This window comes from Acipenser ruthenus, chromosome 12 (genome assembly GCF_902713425.1).
Source record: "Acipenser ruthenus chromosome 12, fAciRut3.2 maternal haplotype, whole genome shotgun sequence".
Taxonomy (NCBI): Eukaryota; Metazoa; Chordata; class Actinopteri; order Acipenseriformes; family Acipenseridae; genus Acipenser; species Acipenser ruthenus.
In genome coordinates, this window is record NC_081200.1 from 26986124 (window position 1) to 27008148 (window position 22025).

General features: G+C 38.1%; 1 protein-coding gene across 1 annotated transcript in view; it reads left to right on the forward strand.

Moving 5' to 3' along the window:
- The window catches only part of LOC117417406 (ras-related protein Rab-3B-like), a 35255-nt gene extending 18852 nt beyond the window's left edge, over positions 1–16403 (forward strand). Inside the window, exons 3-5 of the mRNA XM_034029547.3 lie at positions 5067–5185; positions 9244–9368; positions 12159–16403. Coding sequence (XP_033885438.1) covers positions 5067–5185; positions 9244–9368; positions 12159–12346 — 432 coding nt within the window. The 3' untranslated portion in view covers positions 12347–16403. The remainder of the gene's footprint in view (positions 1–5066; positions 5186–9243; positions 9369–12158) is intronic.
- Positions 16404–22025: the final 5622 nt, after the last annotated feature.

The window sequence follows — 22025 nt, forward strand, 5'->3', positions numbered from 1 at the left end:
ACATCTGTAGTAATGTTTTTAATAGTGCCTCATATTGGTTTACCAATATCATTTTTCAAAGGGGTAAAACTGAAATTGACACTCAGAAATGGAAGAGGTCAATTTTAGAGCACCTGTTTCAGTGAGTAGGTATTGAGTGGGTCCTGTTCAAACAGATTGTCCTATGCAAACACGCTCAGCCTCTCCTTTGCAATAAGGAAAAGGTGTGGCAGTACTGATAGTCCATAGAAACGTTTACTGCAGTGCACCATTGTCAAAGCTTAATGTAGCATGGTAAAGTTTGCTATTGGTTAATTCGTTTTCAAGATACTCTGTCTTATCTGAAGGGAATCGATCCTGCCACCACACTTTACATTATGTTACTTCATGAGCAGCTGGTATTTGGACGTCGCCTGAACCCAGCACTAGACTATGAGTGTTAGGCTCAAGGGGGGCTAAATTCTCTGCTACACAGGAAGTTAATATATGTTTTAGTGGCAGGATAAACTGGACTGAACATGAGAAAAATGGTAAGGGACTGAACAGGCTGGCTGTAGGGGTGACGTCAGGCCAGAAAGGAGTACACAGACAGGCAGTACTAGTGGGGGAAACTGCGGTGGCGCTCAGTGCGTTTATTGTAAAATTTAAACAAAAACAGCACACAGCACTTCCAGCCAAAATAAATAGACAAACAAAACAAACAGACACTAACAAACAGGGCACGAACACTAAACACAAAACAAGTACCGTGCTGGTGCTTCCAGCACTCGTAGCAGTTGTTGTTGTTGTTTCTTCTTCTTCTTCTTACTTTACCTCCTCACTCTCTCCCGTTCCTTCGCCCTGAACACACAACCCCGAGTGAATGAGACGTGTATCTATATATACAATTGTGCTGGGATTCAATTACCAATTAATTATTCACTTGAATCCCAGCACGTGAACTAATCTGTGCAACCCTGTGCTCACATATTATTACATACTTTAAATGCACGTGAAGTGAAGTGCAATCCCCGTGCCTAAATACAATTATACATTTTAAACACTTGTGCTCATTACCCACATTATATCCCGTGTACCAACTACAATAAACCAACATTAACACACGCAACATACAACATAAAACACAAAAATACACACAGGGGCGGGGCACATTGCCACAGTGACATGTGTGGATGTTGTGATGAGGAGTATGGAAATGGGATTCTGAACCTCACTTTTAAATAAGTTGCCAACTAAAGCACTAGAAAATGTGTACAGTTTAATTATGACTGCTACCATATCAGTAATCATTTCCCCTTACTTAAACCAAAACTATTCCAGAAAAAAATGCAATCACTGACTGTGGGCGCGTTGTTTTATTCACTGTTTGCTTACCTGGTGACACGCTCAACGAACTGTTGTTAAACTCGCTAATGAGCCACCAGACTCACCGGGCTAGAAAGCTGGTGAGATTCACCAAAACAACATGGACGCCGCCATGGAGACTGTCAATGTGGAGTGTGGGGAGACCAAACTAAACATTTTGGTCGACTCTGATGGCAAATCGTTTAAGAAATGGTAAATAATAGAAGTCCTACTAAATCCCATTCATTTATGATCTTTTCCCTTCCATTTAAGTAGTCAAATCCAAAAACAAAGACATTTGAATTTAATTTGATGGACTTTGTAAAGATTACTATTTTTACTATCTAACCTTGCTGTTTAATGTCATAGCAATTAAGTCATAAAAAAAGAGTACGGCTTAGCATAATAAGAAATACATTTAAAAAAAAAAAACACGTCAAAACGTTTGTATGAATTTACTTTTAATTTCTATCTGCACAAAAAACGATTAATAGAAGAAGTTTGTAAACATCCACTTTTATATAACCCCTCACTTAGTTAAAGAATATAGAAACTGCGTCGGTGTGTATTATTCAGAAAAAAATAGGAAAGGACTGGAGAGAATGTAAAGCCCGATGGAGAAAACTGCATGATAAATTTGTGAAGAGCAAGAAAACCGTGAAGTAAAGATTGGAGTTGGAAGCTTGGAATGCTGGGAATTGCCAGTTGCTATGTGCAGTGTGACTGGCATCGCAAGTGTATTTTTGCATGTCATTCTTAAACATGTCTTTCTGACAACAGCCAGTCTGTTAAAGCATTGCCTGCTGCCACAGCACAAAGTTTTCTCCTACTACAACTAGTCACCATATTGATGTCACCAAACTGTTTTAATCCAGTCACTGGTGCATGTACTTCCGTCTCACCAGTTTCTTTGCAGTGGTGAATAAAACAACACGCCTTCTCTTTCTGAAAACACTCCCATTAAGCTGAATTAATTAATTAAGGTAGGTGGTTTGAACAATGGGTGTGTATCTGTACTTTATGTCACTTCTGTAACTGGTTTTGTGTGGAGATTTTTCAGTTACTAAAGCTCGCACGCTCTACTTGGGTTGGAACCTACCTGGGTCGGCTACGCGATTTCACACTGCTTTTGATAAAGCAGGGTTGACCTGGGTGACAGACGCAATGCGTGTATCAATGGCCCAGAAGAAGCTTTTTACAGATGCTGTCGGCCCAAATGTTTTTCATCTCTGCTGCAATCTGACTCATTGCGTGTCTCAATAAAGAAAATATGGCTAAACAGAATAAACAGAAATGTTCCTTGCGGAAGTGAAACCTTCACGCAGATGTGGCTGTTTGTTATTTCGTCGGCTTACGAACGACCATCATGCACTTTGTCTTCCTCAGGCCAAGTCAAAGCGTGTCGACCCACATCCGGGTACGTAGTTTCACACTATACAGGATTGTGACCCGGGTAGCCAGAACCGGGTAGCCAGTGTGAAAGGGGTTTAACAGTCACAGGTGCAGAGGGGAATAAAATGTCAGTTGAACATCCCTAGTGCTCATTTTGAAAGCCTGCTTTTAGGAGTCTTTTCAGAAGCAGACCCTGCAGTTGGAAAGAAAACATCAGTTAATAAACCTTGTAAATAAGATTCAGCAACAGAGGGTTATAAAAACCACACAACAGGATATTGAACTACATTCAGAAAATGTCAGTTATTTATCTAATGAGGAAAGCAGAATGTATTCAGATGTAATTGTGGAGCTAAGAATAGCATTCAGCATTTGAGCAGTGTGGGTTTACAGTGTTGTATATTATATTAAAGTTGTGTTATTTGAACAAATACAGTATGACATTGAGACATGATTGTTTAAAGAAAGATAAACAGCAATAACCCTTTATCATGCAATGAAGCATTACCACTGATGTTATCATGTAAATAGTCCCATTGACTAATGTATTCCTGATCAGCCACAGGGAAAGACTGGTCTCCATGGCAACCAGGGTGCACTTTGTGGGACTACAGCGAATACCAAATATTAATGCCTCTGAGCGAGCGGCAGCAGGCCATTTAATTAACAAGGACAGGCAAAGATTATAGAGCTGAAAGATTATAGAGCTGTTTACCAATGCAGCATTATGATTTTACTAAATATTTAAACAATTAATTAAATCCTTCCCAAACCAATCAAAATGCTGGATTTACATAGAAAATATTAACTACATTAATATTTGATGACAGAACTATGCCCTTATTTTATTACAATACAATATATATTACAATAAAATATACTATTAATAATATAGTTATAATATATTATTTGATCCTGTCTCACTAAGAATGTCTTCTGGGGAAATGCTCCCTAAATAATGTCTTCTAGCTCATTTTGACACTATAAATAAGCAATCCTCTTTCTTTCCAGCACTACAACAGTTTTTAAAGGTTAACAGTATTTATAACCTCTTACTGATGTAAGTAGCAGAAGCAACATGTTTATTTGTCTCACATGTGAGATAGTGGCAATTGTGTTTGTGTGTGTGTGTTGGGAGGGGAGTAGTAATGACTATAAATAACATTTGAAGAATGTAAACAAACTGGACCATCAACATAGTCTGTGTTAAAGAAGGTTCAGCTAAAGGAAGAATATAGTAAACAGACACTATATATTCACATTTAACACTAACATCTTAACCGCAATTGATAAGGAACATATGAAATTGTTGAAAATGTAAAAAGTTATAGCTTTGTGAATACATGTTTAAATAAGTTCCCCGCCCTGCAGATTGTGCTGGTAGAATGAATTCTGGTTATTGAAGCCTATCAAATTGAAATGACAGTGTGCTTTATACAGATGCTCTCTGCTTTACACAGCAGTAGAGACACAGTCAATTAATTTCTGTCTCTTAACTCCATTCGTTGTTGCTTTCTGCTTCTGGGTAAAAGTGACAGCACACAGATTCAAGATAAAAAAAAGGCTGTGCATGGCATTTTTTTGTACTGTGTATTACACCCTTAATGGACTGACTGAACTCGCACACAGAACCAGGCATATAGAAGATATAAAATGTATGTCAAGCAAATTCAAAGGGTAAGGTCTTCAGTATTACAATGAATTAATCACTGGAAGTGTAGAACGAGGCAATTCTATTGACCTTTTACACAATATCTAATCCTTTTAATACTTGGTTAGTCAAAAAAAAAGGTATTTGTTTGGATGAAAATCTTCTAGTTTTTATGTTGCTATATGTTGACAATGTTGTAACTGATAATAAGGTAAATTAATTATTTTAAAATTCTTATTAGAGTTGTGCTTAATATCGAAGAACCATCTGTCTAATTGTGATGCAACATTAGCACAAATTTTAATGTATCATAATCTAGGGGTATATTGAGGTTGTGGTTTTACATACAGTACATGAAAAGAACCGCTTGTGCAATTGTGATGCAATACAATAATGCAGAACAAGCTTTTGAGTGTATCACAATGTGAAGGGGAATTGGAGCAGTCTGTCTGGCTGTCTGGCTGTATGTCACATTTAACTAGAATTTGTCCAATTCTAATGAAACTTGCAAAAGACATTCTTGAGAGAATCGTAATCTGGGGGTATATGGAGGCTGTATGTCTGTGTCACACACTTGTACACAGGCATACATTGAATATAGATGGTGATGATGATGATAGCTGTTGTATCTGCAGCCATGTCACTGACATGCTTGTTTTTGTAGTCATGTGTGTCTCCTCTCTCTCTCTCTGCTCTACAGGACACTGCTGGACAGGAGCGCTACAGGACCATCACCACTGCTTACTACAGGGGCGCTATGGGCTTCATCCTCATGTATGACATCTGCAACGAGGAGTCTTTCAACGCTGTGCAGGACTGGTGAGTAGCGCTCGCAGAGAGCTGTTCAGTATACACCATCCAGTTCAAAATCACCTTTCCATATGTGAGGTTGTGGCCTCGCAGGCCAAAGTTGAAAATATTAACAGGGGTTTCTTGTAAAATTCTATCAGTATACAAACAGATTTGATACATTTCTGTTTTTGTTTTCCTGAGGTAAAAAACATTTTAGCTTCCATACGGCATTCATAACTTAGCCCCAGTAGGTAGAGAAGGATGGCTGTTAGTTTACAGCGTTACAGTAGACAGAAAGCTTTGGAGGGGGGGGGGGGGGGGGCAATCCAATCACTTCAGTCCCTTAGCTCTCTCCACCAGGCCACATTGCCTCCCAGTCTCTCAGCTATATCCACAAGGTCACACTGCCTTCCAGTTCCTCAGCTCTAACCACTAGGTCACATTGCCTCCCAGTCCCTCAGCTCTAACCACTAGGCCACACCTACTCCCAGTCTCTTAGCTCTAACCATTAAGGTTCACTGTCCCCAGTCTCTCAGCTCTAACCACTAGGCCACACCTGCTTCCACTCCCTTATCTCTAACCATTAAGCCTCAGTGCCTCCCAGTTACTCAGCTCTAACCAGTAGGCTACACTCCCTCCCTTTCCCTGCTCCAGGTCATGTGCCCCAGCAGTCCTCAGCTACAACCACAGGACCACACTGTCTCAATCACTTGTAGAGTCGGTGTCCATGGTTTGCCTCTCAGTAATGCTCTGGCCTGGTCTGGTCTGCCCTCAAGCTGCTGCCGGTAACAGCATGCTCTATAGCTGCAGGTTTCGAGAAAACAATCAGGTTTAATACGCTTATTGTTGAATGTGTTTACCATAGCAGCAACAGATAACCCCTCTTGTACACAATCACTTCTTGCACCTGGAGTGGGGCTTAGCCACTAAATCAATTGTACCTCTCTCTGACCTCCTCTCATCCGCTGTCTGTCTGTGTCATCTTTCTACCTATTGTAGTCCTTCTCTGAGATCTCAATTTGTGAAAGTTGTAATGCATGAGATTACAAGAAGCACAGAATCTGTACTAATTATAGTTAAACAGATACAAAACAAGCATTGAACAGCGACAGAAAAGCCTATCGTTAATTCACAATAAATAAATAAATAAAATACAGACAAGAATAAAAAAAAGTGTGCTAGATTTTAGACAGGTAATGTGGAGTTGTGACATATGCTGTCACAACTCCACATTAGATTAATGTAATAAACATTATAGGCACAGATCAATACTGTTTATCAACAAAGTCCTTACAGCCCTGTAATCTATATTAATAGGATTGTCTAGACTTCTTGCATATAATATTTCTGCTGTGTCATGTACATTGCCATTCTGGTGACCTCTCTGGGTTGAATTTACTTTTAATTGGTATAGAGTTCAGTCCACTGCCTGAATGGAATGGATGTTTTGTATGGTGAAAGCATGAGAGACACAAGGTCCAAATGCTTGAGTCTCACAAGTCAGACCTGTTACTTGAGGTGTCTGTATAAGTTTACATGCAATACACCATAGTAAAAGGTCAGCAATGCTTAAAGCAAGGTTATACATTTGTGTGTACAACAGAGGTCTGCTGAGTTATTCTGTGTACTGATGGCAAAACACTATCACAACCAAAGAACAAACACAACATCCACACTATGACAAGGGCATATGTGGTATTTTGAAGTGTAAACATTTTAACACAGAGCAATATTGACCTGAATTTTATTTTATCATACTGTAGCGATCTTGGTTAAAACACAGGCAGGTGCATCACACAGGGCGAGGCAATCCACACACAGGCAGAGGGCGGGCGCGAACCTGGGACTTCTCGCACTGAAGCAAAGCGCTGATACCGCTGTACAAAAAAGAGCCGGCTCGAAACGGCCTTCCTTTCACCCTGTGTGATGCGCCTGCCTGCGTAAACTGAAGTTTGCTACAATACTCTTAACTGGAACAGCGCCTCACATTTGAATTATAGTCCCATTTAATAATTGTTCAAATTAAAATAACCCTAAAATAACATTTATTAAGAAAATACCCCTGAAGGCCAAAGTAAAAAAATAATTACAGGTACAGGTTAATAAAACCTTAGACTGGAAGGAATGTGATGTTGGAAGCAGATTTGGACAACTCTGAATCTTGTCACACTGAAGTTGCTAAGATTTTTGTTCTGGTTACAACTTTTTCAAGCCACCAAGCCCATGTAAAGAGTAATTGGTGTTGATCATTCCAAGTGAAACAAGCGAAGAAACAGCTGCTGAGATTTGTGTGGATTGTGTGAAAAGCAACAACCAGCACAAATCTAAGCATCTGTTTCTTCACTTGTTTCTCTTGGAATGGTAATTAGCCCAAGCAAAACCAATGACCCTCCTCTGTGGAGAGTTTATCTGAATAATTGTTTTGTGCAACACGAGAGAGAGAGTGTACTATTGCTCTTTTTTTTTTTGTGTGGGGTGCAACCTTACCGCCCCAATAAAAAGACCCCTTTCTATAAATGTGGGCAAGCAAATAACAACCTAAAACCTCTTAGCATGTTAGTTATGGTAAGTAGGCGACACCGAGTTCACTTCTCTTTATGATTTTTTCGATGAATTCAATTTGACTTAAATTACCTTAATTTGCAATTTAATTGTGCTTCTGTATACAGAGAGAGTCATGGTAGTGGCTTTAGCCAAATGAGTATTGATGTGTTCAAAGAAACTGCAAATGCATGACCAAACTTCCTGGGAAATGTAGGGTATTACAACATCTATTCTAATTCCACTCCTCTTATGTTTTTGTACAGATGTAGACACACTTCTTGTTCTTCCTCTTGTTGAAGAATAGGCATTAAACAGGTTGCAGCTAATAAAATGATTCCATTAAACGTATCTCTTGGGCACTTCCATTCACCATAGGTCTTAAATGTGCAGTTGTGAAAGAACTACATGTTATTGCAAACGTGTGTTTTTATTTTAAAAAGTGACATCCTTCACTAGCTAAACAACTTTGCTTTACTTTATACTTGCACTCCCATGTAACCTGGAGGGTGAGAGGGCGACACTGTCCCCACCCCTTCAATGGCTTCTTTTCTGTCATTAAGTTGTTACTGTAAAACCTTGTTTTCAGGTATCTGTACACTTTTTGGTGAAATTCAAGGTGTCTCATTAAGGACAGTGGGAAATTGTGAGATCACAAGATAAATTATCTGAGGAGTTTTCAAACCATTATATTGAGATCACAAGATAAATTAGCTAGACATGTCCATGTCCTCAATGAGCCACCATAAATTGTCCCATCACATCACATACAACCAGCTTCCCCTACAGACATGGTTGAAATGAGGTGAAATGACCTAGGAAGTAATACATCATATAGGGTGGTGTGTGATAGAACAGATATCCAGAAACTGACTTCTAGTGGGGTGACAATCTGCTGCTATCTTACAGCACCCTACACTTGAGGACATTGAAAAAGATGTGTTTGTCATTGAATTTATAATATTTTTAAAAATAAAAATAGTAAAACAGCATAGCTAATCTTAATATGAAGTCATTTGCATCAGATACAAACTACCAGTTACAAAAACATTTCCACATCAGTATCAAGGTCTATATAGTCTTATTTTTACATTTTATTATGTTTTTATTTTGTTTTGATAATTCACTTGTGGTGAAAGTAGAGTATGTTTAAAAGGCGGTAAGCATTTAAATGTTGTATAATAACATTAGAGAAAATGATACATTTGAATGTGACAATGCATTTTTTCCCTGCTTTTAATATTATCTTTAGTGATGTAATATTTTGAAATATGTAGTTTTAGACTGTGAAATGCTGTGAAATAAGCCAATTTTGGATGTGAGTAAAAAAATACTGCCCTAAATACAGTATATATGATGGCCTGACTGCAGCTAGGTAATTGGAGTGAATCTGAGCTAGAGCACAGGATGGAATTTGACCTCTCAAAAATACAAACAAGGAACCAAAATATCTTCAAAACCAGTGCTAATGTTGCTAGTACTCCTTTAATGGTTTCGTAATGTTAATATTTAATTAAGCTATGCTTTTCCCCTGCTTCTCCCAGGGCAACCCAGATCAAGACATACTCCTGGGACAACGCACAGGTGATCCTGGTGGGAAACAAGTGTGACATGGAAGATGAGAGGCTGGTCCCAGCCGAGAAGGGAAGAAGCCTTGCAGACCAGCTGGGTGAGTCCATCAAGGGGAGGAAGAGGGGGATGTATGGGAGACCCAGCTACTTCCGTCCTTGTAGATCCGTTTCCAAGGGTGACGGTTCTAAACATTATCAACCTGGCACCTTGAAAGATGGTCCCAGTTTTTTCGTGTCTGTTCTTTACAGAATGTAAAATCAGGATTCACGCATCTCAGATTAAAGCACTGTATCATTTCAAGTGCTGTTGTTAAACATATTTTATGTAATCAACCTCGGAAACCAACCTGTCAAATAACACGTTGAAAGTCAATGGTGTTTGACAGCTGACAACTATGGAACCCTGGAGTGACCAAACACTTAATGTATACTTATGAGCACCACTATGACAAAGAATTTGATTGTTTGAAAGACTAAACAAACAGAGAGCACTTGAAATTTAAATCTATTTAAAATAACAGTGTTCATACAGTGTAGCTGGACTGTTATCTGAATTTTCTGCATATCTTTTTTCTCTCTACATTGATCCAGCATCAGTGTTCGCTTGCCTCCATCAGCTTGTCAGCTTGACAGGCTGCACTAAAGCAAGCAGGCTGGAGATTTTCATCTGACAGGTTGCTATGACAGCACTGGAGACAGACTAGCTTTCAGCCTAATGAGTTGACTGACTGATGATGGCATTTCATTAGGAAAGAAACACACAATCCTGTCTGTACACACACTACACTAGTCCAAACAAGCAACAACCTTCTTCTGTTGTGAACCCAGTCTTGACCAGCTTATCACTGAAGTACTTCTTTCTCGGTCAAGTATATCAGAATCTCTTCCCCCTAACGCAGTGGTACTCACTTAACTTGTGGCTCTTATTCAATCCAGTCTAGTCCTTGTACCAGCCTCATTTGTTGAACTGATCAGTTCAGAGGTTTGTTCCAACCTTGCCGTTAATTGTGAAAAATAAATATAAAAGTTGAATAATTATTAAAGCATAGGTTATTGGGAGTAACAGATTGTGGGGATGCATGAAGGTTTCTCTCTATCTGTACACAAGTCCGTCTGTTTGTCACGCTTCCATTTTTACATGTATCTTCTCCTGCACTGGATATCATATCAGTACTAATATCCCAGCCTCAGCTGTACTCAGACTAGAGGACTTGCTGAGTTCAGTGTGTCTGAGACAGAAGAGCCCCGCCTAGTGAGCTAACATTGGCACTACATTTGCACTCAAATGGTTCTGTACCTTTGGGCAATGGTAACACAAGAGCAATTACTGTGATATGAGCTGTTGGTAGAATAATACCACTGAGGAAATATTGTCATATTTTGACTTACCTGTGGTATTATTAAGATATACACAGATAATCCCATTCATTGCCATATCGGTGCGTTGTCTTATAAGGACACAGGACCACATTTGTTTCAATATCCATTCTGTTGCCATTTCTGGTAATTTTGTGGTCTGCTCATGGTTGTGCTGGGGTTTCCTCAGTGAAATACATTAGTATTATGGTATTGTAAGGGTATTTTACAACCCTTTCTTTGGTGGTCTCCATTCTAAGTACTGTCTTTCATAGCCTAACCCTCAATGCAGATAATGTAAGAAAGCTGGGGTAGCTAATGAGCTTTTGTGGCTGTCTTTGTGGGTTTTCATCTTGTTCAAAAGACTGTACTGTAGATTCCAAGCTGCTTATACCTGATTCAAAACAATCCTGTCCCTGTGAAAATCTATAGTCAATTGATTGTGCGCCACAGAGAAACGTACTGTTTGTCAAAGGTGTAGTGCTTCATATAGTTTAAATGTGTACTTATAGTATTATGTGAGCGAGTGTGTGTACAGGGCGGTAACTGTCCTTGAGTGGATGACCCCATTTTGATCCTTTCCTATTTTGGGTCATTGAAGGGGGGGCGAGGGGTCAAGATGGGGTCATTGTGAAACTGAACTACCTACTTTACAGAGTGTCATTTTGATGGTGGTTAGTTTTGCCCAAACACTGGTGTTTGTAGAGTTTTACTTTTCCTTTGAAGTGCATTAAAATACGTTTCACCAGTTATCTCCATTTATCATTCTCATATGAAGAGTTACGTTAGGTCAGGATTGCAAGCAGAACAGCTATGACTAATTTATATACTGTGCCAGTATATATATGTGTGTGTGTGTGTCCTTTTAAATTTTTTACCTCATCACCTTCAGTTTTCATTTCATTATGCAAAATATAAATGCAAGCAGAACAAAACTCTCAGCTTATTTTTCTCAGTTTTAGCCATATTCAAGCTGGCAAAGTCATTGGATGTTGTTGGAACTTTACTGGTATTATTCTAGTTACACAAGCTTGTACTAATGTGATTAATAATATTAGTGGGATTGTACAGCCACTACTGTGTTTAATTTTTTTTTTATCGTGTTCTTTCAACTAGGAGTACTGGCAGTAATATTGCACTGATTCTGATGTTAAAAGTCAATAGATCATAGTGAGACGAATCCTTCTTTTTAAAATAATAAATGTGTTTATTTTTTTATTAAATTGTTCCTATATTTCCAAAATATATTTCAACACATTTTAAAGAGATAGCAAATAACGGAAAAAAAAAAAACTTAGCTGCGAAATGAAATCAAACTAAACAGTCTGTACTGATTCATCTACCAGCGCACTTTGAAAGTAATCGTGCCTTTGCCACCGTGGCGAACTTGGGGAAAACGATTGGCTTGTGGCGACGTGGCGAGCGGCTAGCGAGAATGTTGCTCTTCTTGGGATGGATTTAAGCTTGTGTCTCACAGTAGCCTATGCGATACTCTCTCTATAAACCACGCCTGTCTCTGTTCCTCTCCCCAGGGTTCGAGTATTTCGAGGCCAGTGCCAGAGAGAACATCAATGTGAAGCAGGTCTTCGAGAGGCTGGTGGACATCATCTGCGTGAAGATGTCCGAGAGCGTGGACACGGACCCTTCGATGGTCAGCGGAGCCAAGAACACCCGGCTGACTGACAACCCTCCGCCCCTGCAGCAGAACTGCTCCTGCTAGTGACCTCTCCCCAGCCTTTAACCTTTGACCCGTAACAATGTTGTTTACTTTTTTTTGGTGGGGGGGGGGGGGGGGAAGGGGGGGTTGGGAAATCGCTGAAAGTTCAAAGAGAAAAAAATCACACTTTATCTTAAGGGTCCTTTATAAATGATTTATAAAATATACAAAAATATAACTCCTTGTACCCAGAATCTTACTTCTGTCAGATATTTATCCATGGTTAGTCAACTGGGGTATGTTTATATGTATTTACCCTCTTTGCATCCACCCTTACAGTAATGTTTGTAAAATCACATTAAGATGTCATGTACCTGTGTAACTTGAAAACCCCATCAAAACTATTAACAGCTTATTGATGTTATATACTGTACGTTAATATATGAAAATGTTACCACTGTGGTGCCCTTCTACCAATGGCTCATCCCATAGAACCACTGCATTGCCACTCAACAGTGATCCTGTTCCACATGGGTTATTGTATTTTTGATTAGAAGGAGGTTGTCAGGGGATGGTGGGGAAGGGATTTTCATTTCAAATGCAGATTTAAGCTCAAAAATGTGATCGGCTGACTGGAGAAGCACAAAGGTCATTGGAAACCAAAGGGTTATATTAGCTTCTAATAATTACCCAGAAAAGAAACACTCCATTCTCATCACACTTCCGCCCTCAATTAGTATCTCCTGATGAGGCGTAGCGAAGCGGAACGATGCCTTTCCACAACGCTGTATTAATTAGTCCCCATCTTTTAATCACCAAGCGGTTAATTTGCAGTGCAAAGCAGCATGTCAATCTTTCATACAGGGCTTTAAGGTAAACATGTGCTGAGGTTTTTGTCACTTGAATTCTTAAGGGATTGTTAAAAAAAAGGATGTATTTATTTATTTATCAAATCTATTGAAGGCTTTGGGCCTGTGATATACGGCTGGATGCACACACCCTAATGAGCACTAATCACAGACAAACTAATGTTACCTCAGGTAAGGTAGTCCAAGATTAGTGCTAATCAGGGTCTGTGAAAGCAGATGCTAAAGATCCCTTTTCAAAAAGCTTTAACACATGTTTTGATGAATGAAACAGTAAGCAGTGTCAAATTGTAGTTGATTTTTGACATTTTGCTTTTTTTCTGATCATTCTCAATCTTGCTATCAATTTATTTTTGTATATTTCTTTGAGCTTGCGTGAGAATCTTAACTGCTGACAGTGAACACTGACTTCCTCATCTCATAACAATCTACTGAAATGACATTTAGAATGCTGAAGAACACTTTCATGAACTGTAATTCATCAAAACAAAAACAAAAAAAGTATCTAAATAAAATTCAAGCTTTTTGAGGGGCCAAAAGACACGGTGAAAACGTAACTGACTGTCGGTCACCAAGATGCTTGTTGGTGGCTACTTATTTCTTTGGCTTAGTTCAGGAGACCACATATACAGGTATTACTGTACAAAAAATGGAAACACCAATGTAAAGTCACTTAATAGGGCGTTGGGCCACTATGGTATCCTGCTCTGTGGAGTTCTCGGCGGACCGTTTTTGATGAAACTGGCTGCCCACTGTTGCCCTTTGCTGATGATGTCTTTCCCTCGGAGTTCCATGCCGACATCACCTTAGACACCATTGCTCGTGAAACATCAACAAGTTTATTTGCTTACGATTGTAAGTCGCCCTGGATAAGGGCGTCTGCTAATAAATAAATAATAATAATAAAAATAATAATAACAAGTTGAGCTGTCTTGGTCACTGAAACTACTGCCAAACGCGCCCCAACAATCTCCCCTCTTCCAAAGTCACTGAGGTCTCCTCTTGCAGCCATGCTAGCCATAATTATAGGCAACCAGGCCTGTCCAGCATTTTTATACATGACCCTAGGCATGCTGGGATGTTATTTGCTTAATTAACGCATGAGCCACACCTGTGTGGAAGCCCTTGCTTTTAATATACTTGGTGTCCCTCATGTACCCAGGTGTTTCCATTTTTTGGTCCACTACCTGTATATACTACATTTATAGCTATACAATTTAGATTATGTAACAATAACTTGGCACCACTAAAATGTAACCACTAAAATGATCATAATACCTAATTTTCACAGAGAGAGGGGCGACAAATATTTTTCTTCATGTATAAAATACAACAGCAAAACAGGTGAATATTGATGAAGAGCACTAACCCAAATGCTTGTCTACTTCATTTTTAGTTTTACCTCAGAGTGAAATTGATAGTATAGTTTTCTTGACCATAGCTTTAAAAGCTATCCCTGTTCCATTGTGTGAATAGAAGGTTGGGTGGGTTTATTTCTTTGTTGTTTACAGTAATGGTAATCGTATAATATAATGAAAAATTACGTGGATGAAAAATTTACACTTTAGACATTCCGTCAGCGTCTATATTTTAAAGAGTGAAACACTGCCACTTATAATAGGACTGGCAATTCTTACTTACAGTCTACAGGTTGTAATGTGTCTTGAAATACATGAAATGTGTGTTTTTGAATGCTTTGAATTGTTAAGGGTTATTGTTTTCAATGTATTTTTGTTATTAGACAGAGGGATCAGTCAGCTTACAACTAAACCGAATAAAAGAGAAAATGATCTGTCTTTAAGAGCAACTTGGTATAGGTATGAAACATAGCATAATTATTATTATTATTTATTTCTTAGCAGACGCCCTTATCCAGGGTGACTTACAATTGTTACAAGATATCACATTATTTTTACAATTTTTATAATGTGTTCTTGTTCTGGTTTAGAATCGCTTTGTATATAATTTTCTATTTCAGTCATCACATCCTGGTGACTTTTTGAAACTCATAAGTTAAACGTGCCTCTGTGGCCTCTAGAGAACTCTCAAACAGTCTTCTCTCTAAGTACAGCTGGTACACCAGAGTGTAACCATTAACCTGTCCCCCTGCAACACCTGGTGGATGTAAAAAATACCATATTTGTTTTATGTGGCATTTCTCACTGATGTGTTTCATACATCCTCACCCAGCAGCATGTTGCACTCTGGTGTACCAGCTGTACTTAGAGTGAAGACATGTTTAAGAGCTCTATTGAGACCACAGGGGTGCTTTTAAAATACTGAGTTTTAAATGACTGAAAAAGAAGGTATATACAAAGTGACTCTAAGCAAGAAGACAAATACATTTGTTATCAGAACTATTCATTTGTATCTCAAAACCCAGTTTGAAACATACAATTAGGATACTAATATAATACCATTGTATTACTCTGAAGAACCCTTGCAGTACCACAGCAGGACCACATCTTTACCAGCAATAGCAACACAATGGATTTGTAACAAGTATTGTCAGGTACTGATAATCTGGTAGTATACCAGCTTCATTGCCATTGAGGAGCGTTCGATGAGGGTATAGGGAGAGCTAGAGGCTCTGGCACACTCCTTTTTCGAATAGCTATACCACCAGCCTTTCGCAGAAACATTTGTATATACTTTTCTTTTGTGAAACCAATTGTATTTCCTAATCAGCTGTTTTTGAATATCCAGTCTCTAGTTTCGTCCTTGGATTGGTGTCTGTGTGTATGTTGTGGGACTATGTTCACACTAATAGGATTACTGCAGTGCATACTTCTCAGACTCAGGGCAGGGTGGTGTTGTGCAGCTTTTTCATCAGGGAGAGGGCATTAGATTGGAAGGGGATGGTAATTAAACTGCCTCCTATAGGTCAGGCTTCTTGTATGGTGATGCAGGGTAGCTCACATTGCCATCGCTGCCTCTGCTGTTTGTATAATTTGAGAAGAATTCAGTCTCCATTACTGCCTGTACAGCATCTTTTGGAGTTAGGGGCCTTATTTTGAAACAGACTTTCCCAGAGGATCAAAATCAGTTTTAATAAAATAAAACTACCAAGAAACAATTTAGAGCAGTTCAATTATTAATTTAGTGCTAGATTTGTACCAATTCTAGAATGAAAATGAATCCTAATTTTAAAACTTTTGCTTCAGCAAAGTATACAGTGCAATAGTTCAAAGGGTTTATAAAAAAGGGGAGCTTATTAAAAGTGTAGCATGGTTAGTTTAAGAAAAAAAAAAACATATATGAATAACCAAACTCCTGGGAGGAGAATTGAATGGATTTGTGTCATGTCTGCCATTTCCAAAACAAATTACCTCTTACCAGAGGGACGTAAATGGGCCAATATGTGCAATATGGAGTAGTGGTTAGGGCTCTGGACTCTTGACCGGAGGGTCGTGGGTTCAATCCCAGGTGGGGGACATTGCTGCTGTACCCTTGAGCAATTTATTTGACCTAGATTGCTCCAGTAAAAACCCAACTGTATAAATGGGTAATTGTATGTAAAAATAATGTGATATCTTGTAACAATTGTAAGTCGCCCTGGATAAGGGCGTCTGCTAAGAAATAAATAATAATAATAATAATAATATTATAGTGTGTGTGTGTTCATGCCTGTGAATGGGATAATAATTAATCTTGTGCTCAATTTCATTTGTCTAAATTTCATTAGTCTAAATCCTGCCTGGGAAAGTCAGAGCAGAAATTATATATATATAAAACCCTAGATGGAATTCTTTTCCTGTAAAAAAAGCCTGTTTGGCTTGGGGCGCACCGACTTGTGTGCCATTAAACTTCCCTTGTTGAAATGCCTGCTGTCATGAAAAGAGGCTTCAAGTTGGATATCTAATCTGCTTACTTGCTTATGGCAGTCACTAGGGGTGCTTTGTAGAGGTCCTAATTTTGGGTGAATTTATGGGTTTTCATTGCAGTCATTGGTGTTTGCCACTTGAGCTTGAAAAGGTTTATCTGCCTGACAAATGCATATTTAAACAACCATGGCATTAGCTTGTCTTTCTGCTGCAAGATTACTGTATATACTGAACTCTGTTAAACCACAAAAAGTCAGTCTATAGCTAAACTACATAGCCATTAGTCACAGTCAAAGACTTAAGTTTGTAAAGTACTATGATACTATAAATTACTGCTGCATTAACTACTTGAGGCTGTCTAACTGAGTAGTAAATTATTTGTTAGCGGTAGTTAAGAAGTACAACAGTGACCAATAAGTCATATTTATATAGTGTGGTTTAAGTATGATATCGTTTGCTAATACTACTGGGATCCACTATCCCCTGCTTAATTTGATCGACTAATGCTCTGAGGTATTAAAAATGTAGTTTATTGAATTCCCTGTTTGAAATTCTTAGCACTGTACTGTCTATATACCATGCGCTGGCTCTAGGATCCCCAGTACTGAGTTCTCTGTTTTAAATATGAGACTCAGATATCCAAATTCAAAGGTAATGTACCTACTAACCCTCCCTTTATGTACATTTTAAAAGAAATAAGATGTTGGACTATCTGCCAGTGCTTGTGAAAAGGTCATAGAGTATCAGCAGTGAGCCTGATTTTTCCACAAAAATGCAAAAATATAAGCTCATTTTAAGCGAATCTCATTTTACTATTTGGTGTAGTGTGGAGGAAGGCCAATATGGCCTTTTTACTATAGGCATTTGTTCCAACCACATCTTTTATTATTAAATTTGCTTTGAACAGATACTTAATATTCTCAACCATTTAATTGTATCTACAGTATTAGAAATTTAGGGAGATTGGACATCCAGGACCTTGTAAAGCCCAGTCAAAAATATAACCACATGACGACCCAAAAGAAAGCATCTTTGCTAGCCTCTGTTGGTGACATTGATTGTAAAAGGGGTGTTCCTGGCCTTTGTTATTAAACTTCACATTGCACCTCCCATTTAGAATGTCACTAGCTCCTTGTAAATAAACGACAGGAAACTTTTTATGTTACTTGGGAATACAACTTGCTAAGAAGATGGCAAAGGAAGATTCGAAGATGCAGAAAAAATCCATGTGTGAGGAGAGACCATCGTCAAGAATTGTCCATGAAATATGGGCACTTCAGTTATCCCACAAATCAGGATGGCAAACTAGCCAACGATCCATGGAGTATTTAGTTTAAATAACAAGTTCAATATAACAAGACAAATATATTGAAAATAGGTTATATTCAACCCTAAATTAATCATCTTAAATCAAGCTCTGCATCAGCTTGTAACTTGGAACCATGTGATTTGCCATTGATTTCTCATTCTGTTGTTGGATTTGAATGAATGTAAGATAGATTCAAAATCAGATCCAGTAAAAACAAGCATCACTCTTAGCATTGGATTCAAAAATGATAATTCAACTCTCCAAATGTCTCTTTTTTTAATTTTTTTTTTAGAAAACGCAATTGTCAGTGGTGTTTAATGCAGGTTGTCAACTTATTTTAGATTGTTTTACTTAAGCTGACACTAATTTGCTCTGTGTTTGCATCATACTTTGTGAATTGTTGCAGCAAACAGGTAACTGGTTTGTGCTTTTACTTTGCAAACACTTTTTTAGGTAATAGAGAAAACTACAGGTTAGGCTTTCTAGTTGTGTAAGGCTGGTGGGATGCTTTATAGAACAGGGGGCTGGGCTATGAGTGATTGGATTTAGACTTGGTATGATGGTATGGCTGATATGTTAGCCCTGCCATGTGGCATGTACATGATACTGTACATCAGTGGTCAGCAATTAAATTTGACGGTGGGCCAAATGACCCGTGGGAAGCCGCAGAGTGGGCCACTTGCAATACAGATGCATGAAACAGACTGAATCTTTGGCGGACTGCCTACGTATCGCCATCACGTTTATCACATCTGGTGTTCTAAAGCTGATCGCAGAATGAAGGTGCTATTTTTCTCATTAAATTTGTCATAATGCAATGAAGCATATAAAATAAAAATGTGTGCTACTTTTGAATTGTGCTTTATGTTATTCCGCGTTCCTGCCTATCATATGAGGATTCCTCATGAGGATTTCTGCTTACTCGCAAGAAATATATGAAGGGTATAGGGAGAATCCCCCATGACAGCCCCCTTGAGGTAATATTAAAATGAAGTTCCACTCTCGCTCAGCCCTTGATACAGCCCTGCCAGGAGGCATCCGCCATTTGCCAACCACTGCTGTACATTAAAAGAACTAGTCTAAAAGGGCAGGGTTTTTATAAAGATTCATCTTTTTATTATCCATTTCCATGACCTTATTCACAATGACCCAGGTTCTATCAGTGAAAACATCCTATTTTTAATGTTGGTATTTTAGTTATATAAGTTTGTGTGCATACTTAGGGGTTGGGTGAAGGTTATATTTCATGTGCATTCGTTTTTTAATTCCTAATGGTGGGCCAGTCATAGCAAGCTGAAATTTAGGAACAAGGCAGGCTGTTGTTGTGTACAAGTTACAGAAGTAACAAGGGTTGGATCATTTCATTCTGAAAGCAAAATAGGTTAGTATGGGGGTTAATGAATTGTTTTCATCTGTATATAATAGCCTTATTTATACAGCACATGTGGATGTTCCAAAATGTATTTTTTTTTCACATTTCATAAGGCCTATTGCTGCAGTGATGTCACAATAGTGGCTTCGTCAGCCTTTGAGTTCCGAGTTCCCCATGGCAACGGCAATTTTGAATCCTTGAATCAAAAATAAATCACTTCATTAAATCTATCATCATAAGAAAATGGTTAATTACATGTGGGATAAAAAGAAAACATACAGGTTCTTTGTGGTTAACTCAAAAATAATAATCAATTTAATAAAATAATAAGTTACCCACTTAGAAACATTGTGTAGCCCAACCATGCTCATCCACGATTCTAGGCTAATCTTTAAGAAATCTATCCTGCAAAAACAACAATTGCTGACCTACTTTGTTTTCCAGATTTCACACTGGTATTAACAGAACATTGAGATAGTCACTAAAACTGTACAACAAAGGGTTTGTTTGTGATACCTATTAATAGGACCAGCTGAATATACAGTATATACACACTAGCTTGCGATGCCACAGAGTTCACCTCTTCAGGTGAGAACTGGACACTGGAGGTAAAAAAAGTTCTTAAGTTTAGCCTCTGAAAATGAAAAAAAATAATAATAATCATACCATTGGTATCTGGAATATAACATTCTGTAACAGTGATTATTTGTAATGTATAGGAAATGAAATTAAAGCATGTATATTTATTAAATAATAATAATAATAAAAAAGGACCAAGAACACCTTCATAAAGGTGATGTAATATCGAAGAGCCTTCATAATCACTGACAACCCACAAAGCACGCACACCAGTATTCATAACACATTATGCAATTTGCTACAAACCAAATGTACTGTCATTAAAATTGCAGCCTTTCAAGTGCAAGCATGGCACTCTTATCCATTTACACTTGTACTGTTCATTATTGAGATGTATTCAATAATATCATTTGGTAGCATTAAAAAAACGTCATGACAATACATTTGACAAAAAATAAATACTTCTCTGCATGTTGACTTGAATGTTACATATTGTCCCAATTCAAATGAATCATTAATGGTTGTGGTTTAAAGTTAGCGTTTAAAGTTATGGATTAAGCCTTCTTCATGATCATAGCTGTGGAATTTGAGAAATGTCCATGTTCCAATCAACAGGTCTTTGAAGCAACTGCCTATGAATGAATGTGTTCTCCCCTTTTTTTTAAATATATAAATACACATATATAAAGATACAGGGTGATTAGAAAGTAAGTTTAGCACATCAACACACCATATCACTGATGTTGTAAACTTACTTCCTAAACACTCTGCATATATATATATACACTGTATTAGCAATACCGGTTTAGATATTAATATAAATGATTTAAAGTCACTTCTGTTTGTGCTGCTTCCAGCTTCTTGTGTCTGTGTTTGAGAAAGCGGGATGAGTGTGTGTGTGTGTGTGTGTGTGTGTGTGTGTGTGTGAGTGTGTGTGTGTGTGTGCCTCAGACTCTATAAAGTTTTGCTAGAGTGAAAAGTTGACAAATTGCTCTTTTTTTTTTCTTGTGAAGTGTAACAGTTGAAGCGACGGGTCAGGGTTTCAGTGGTAGATTTACTGTGTATGTGCATTTTGGAGATTAAAGAACCTGTACCTTTACAAAATGACAGTAATGATCAATAATAATCAAATTAAAAGTGAAATATGCTGATGAAAGTTCCTGTGTCTTTTTTTGTATTCTTTATTGAGAATTTAAAATAGAGGGGTATCAAGACCAAGGGGGGTTTACTCCACAATGATAAATATATATATATATTTTTGGAAAGGCCTTGAAACAAGCTATAAAATGAAACTAAGGTTTATAGTCTAAGTCACGTGGAAAAAAAAACCCCAAAAATGTTCATCAAGGTGGGCATTTTTACCACTTCTCTTATAAGAGTTTCTCGTAGTAAAAGCATAACAAAATGTAATAAAGCATAGTGGAAGCATGGTAAAGCATAGGTAAGCAGTGTAAAGAATAGCAAGGTATGGTAAAGCATATTAATAAACATGGCAAACAAGGGTAAACTATGGGAAAACTGAATAAATACAGTGCAGAAATACCGTGGTAAACTTTTATAAGGCTTTCAGACACTTTCTAACCATGTGTGGCATGAGTTGCACAACTGTTCTTCATGCACACCACGATTTCTCCATGGTTTGATGTGCATTTATCTCTGTAATCCAAGAGGCTTGAGTGGCCTTGCTTCACAAGTAACAGAAATGAAATGCTCAGGATGTATTGTTTTGCATGAATCATTAACATTGGAACAAAAACAAACACCACTGCCAGAATAAACATGAATTTCATAA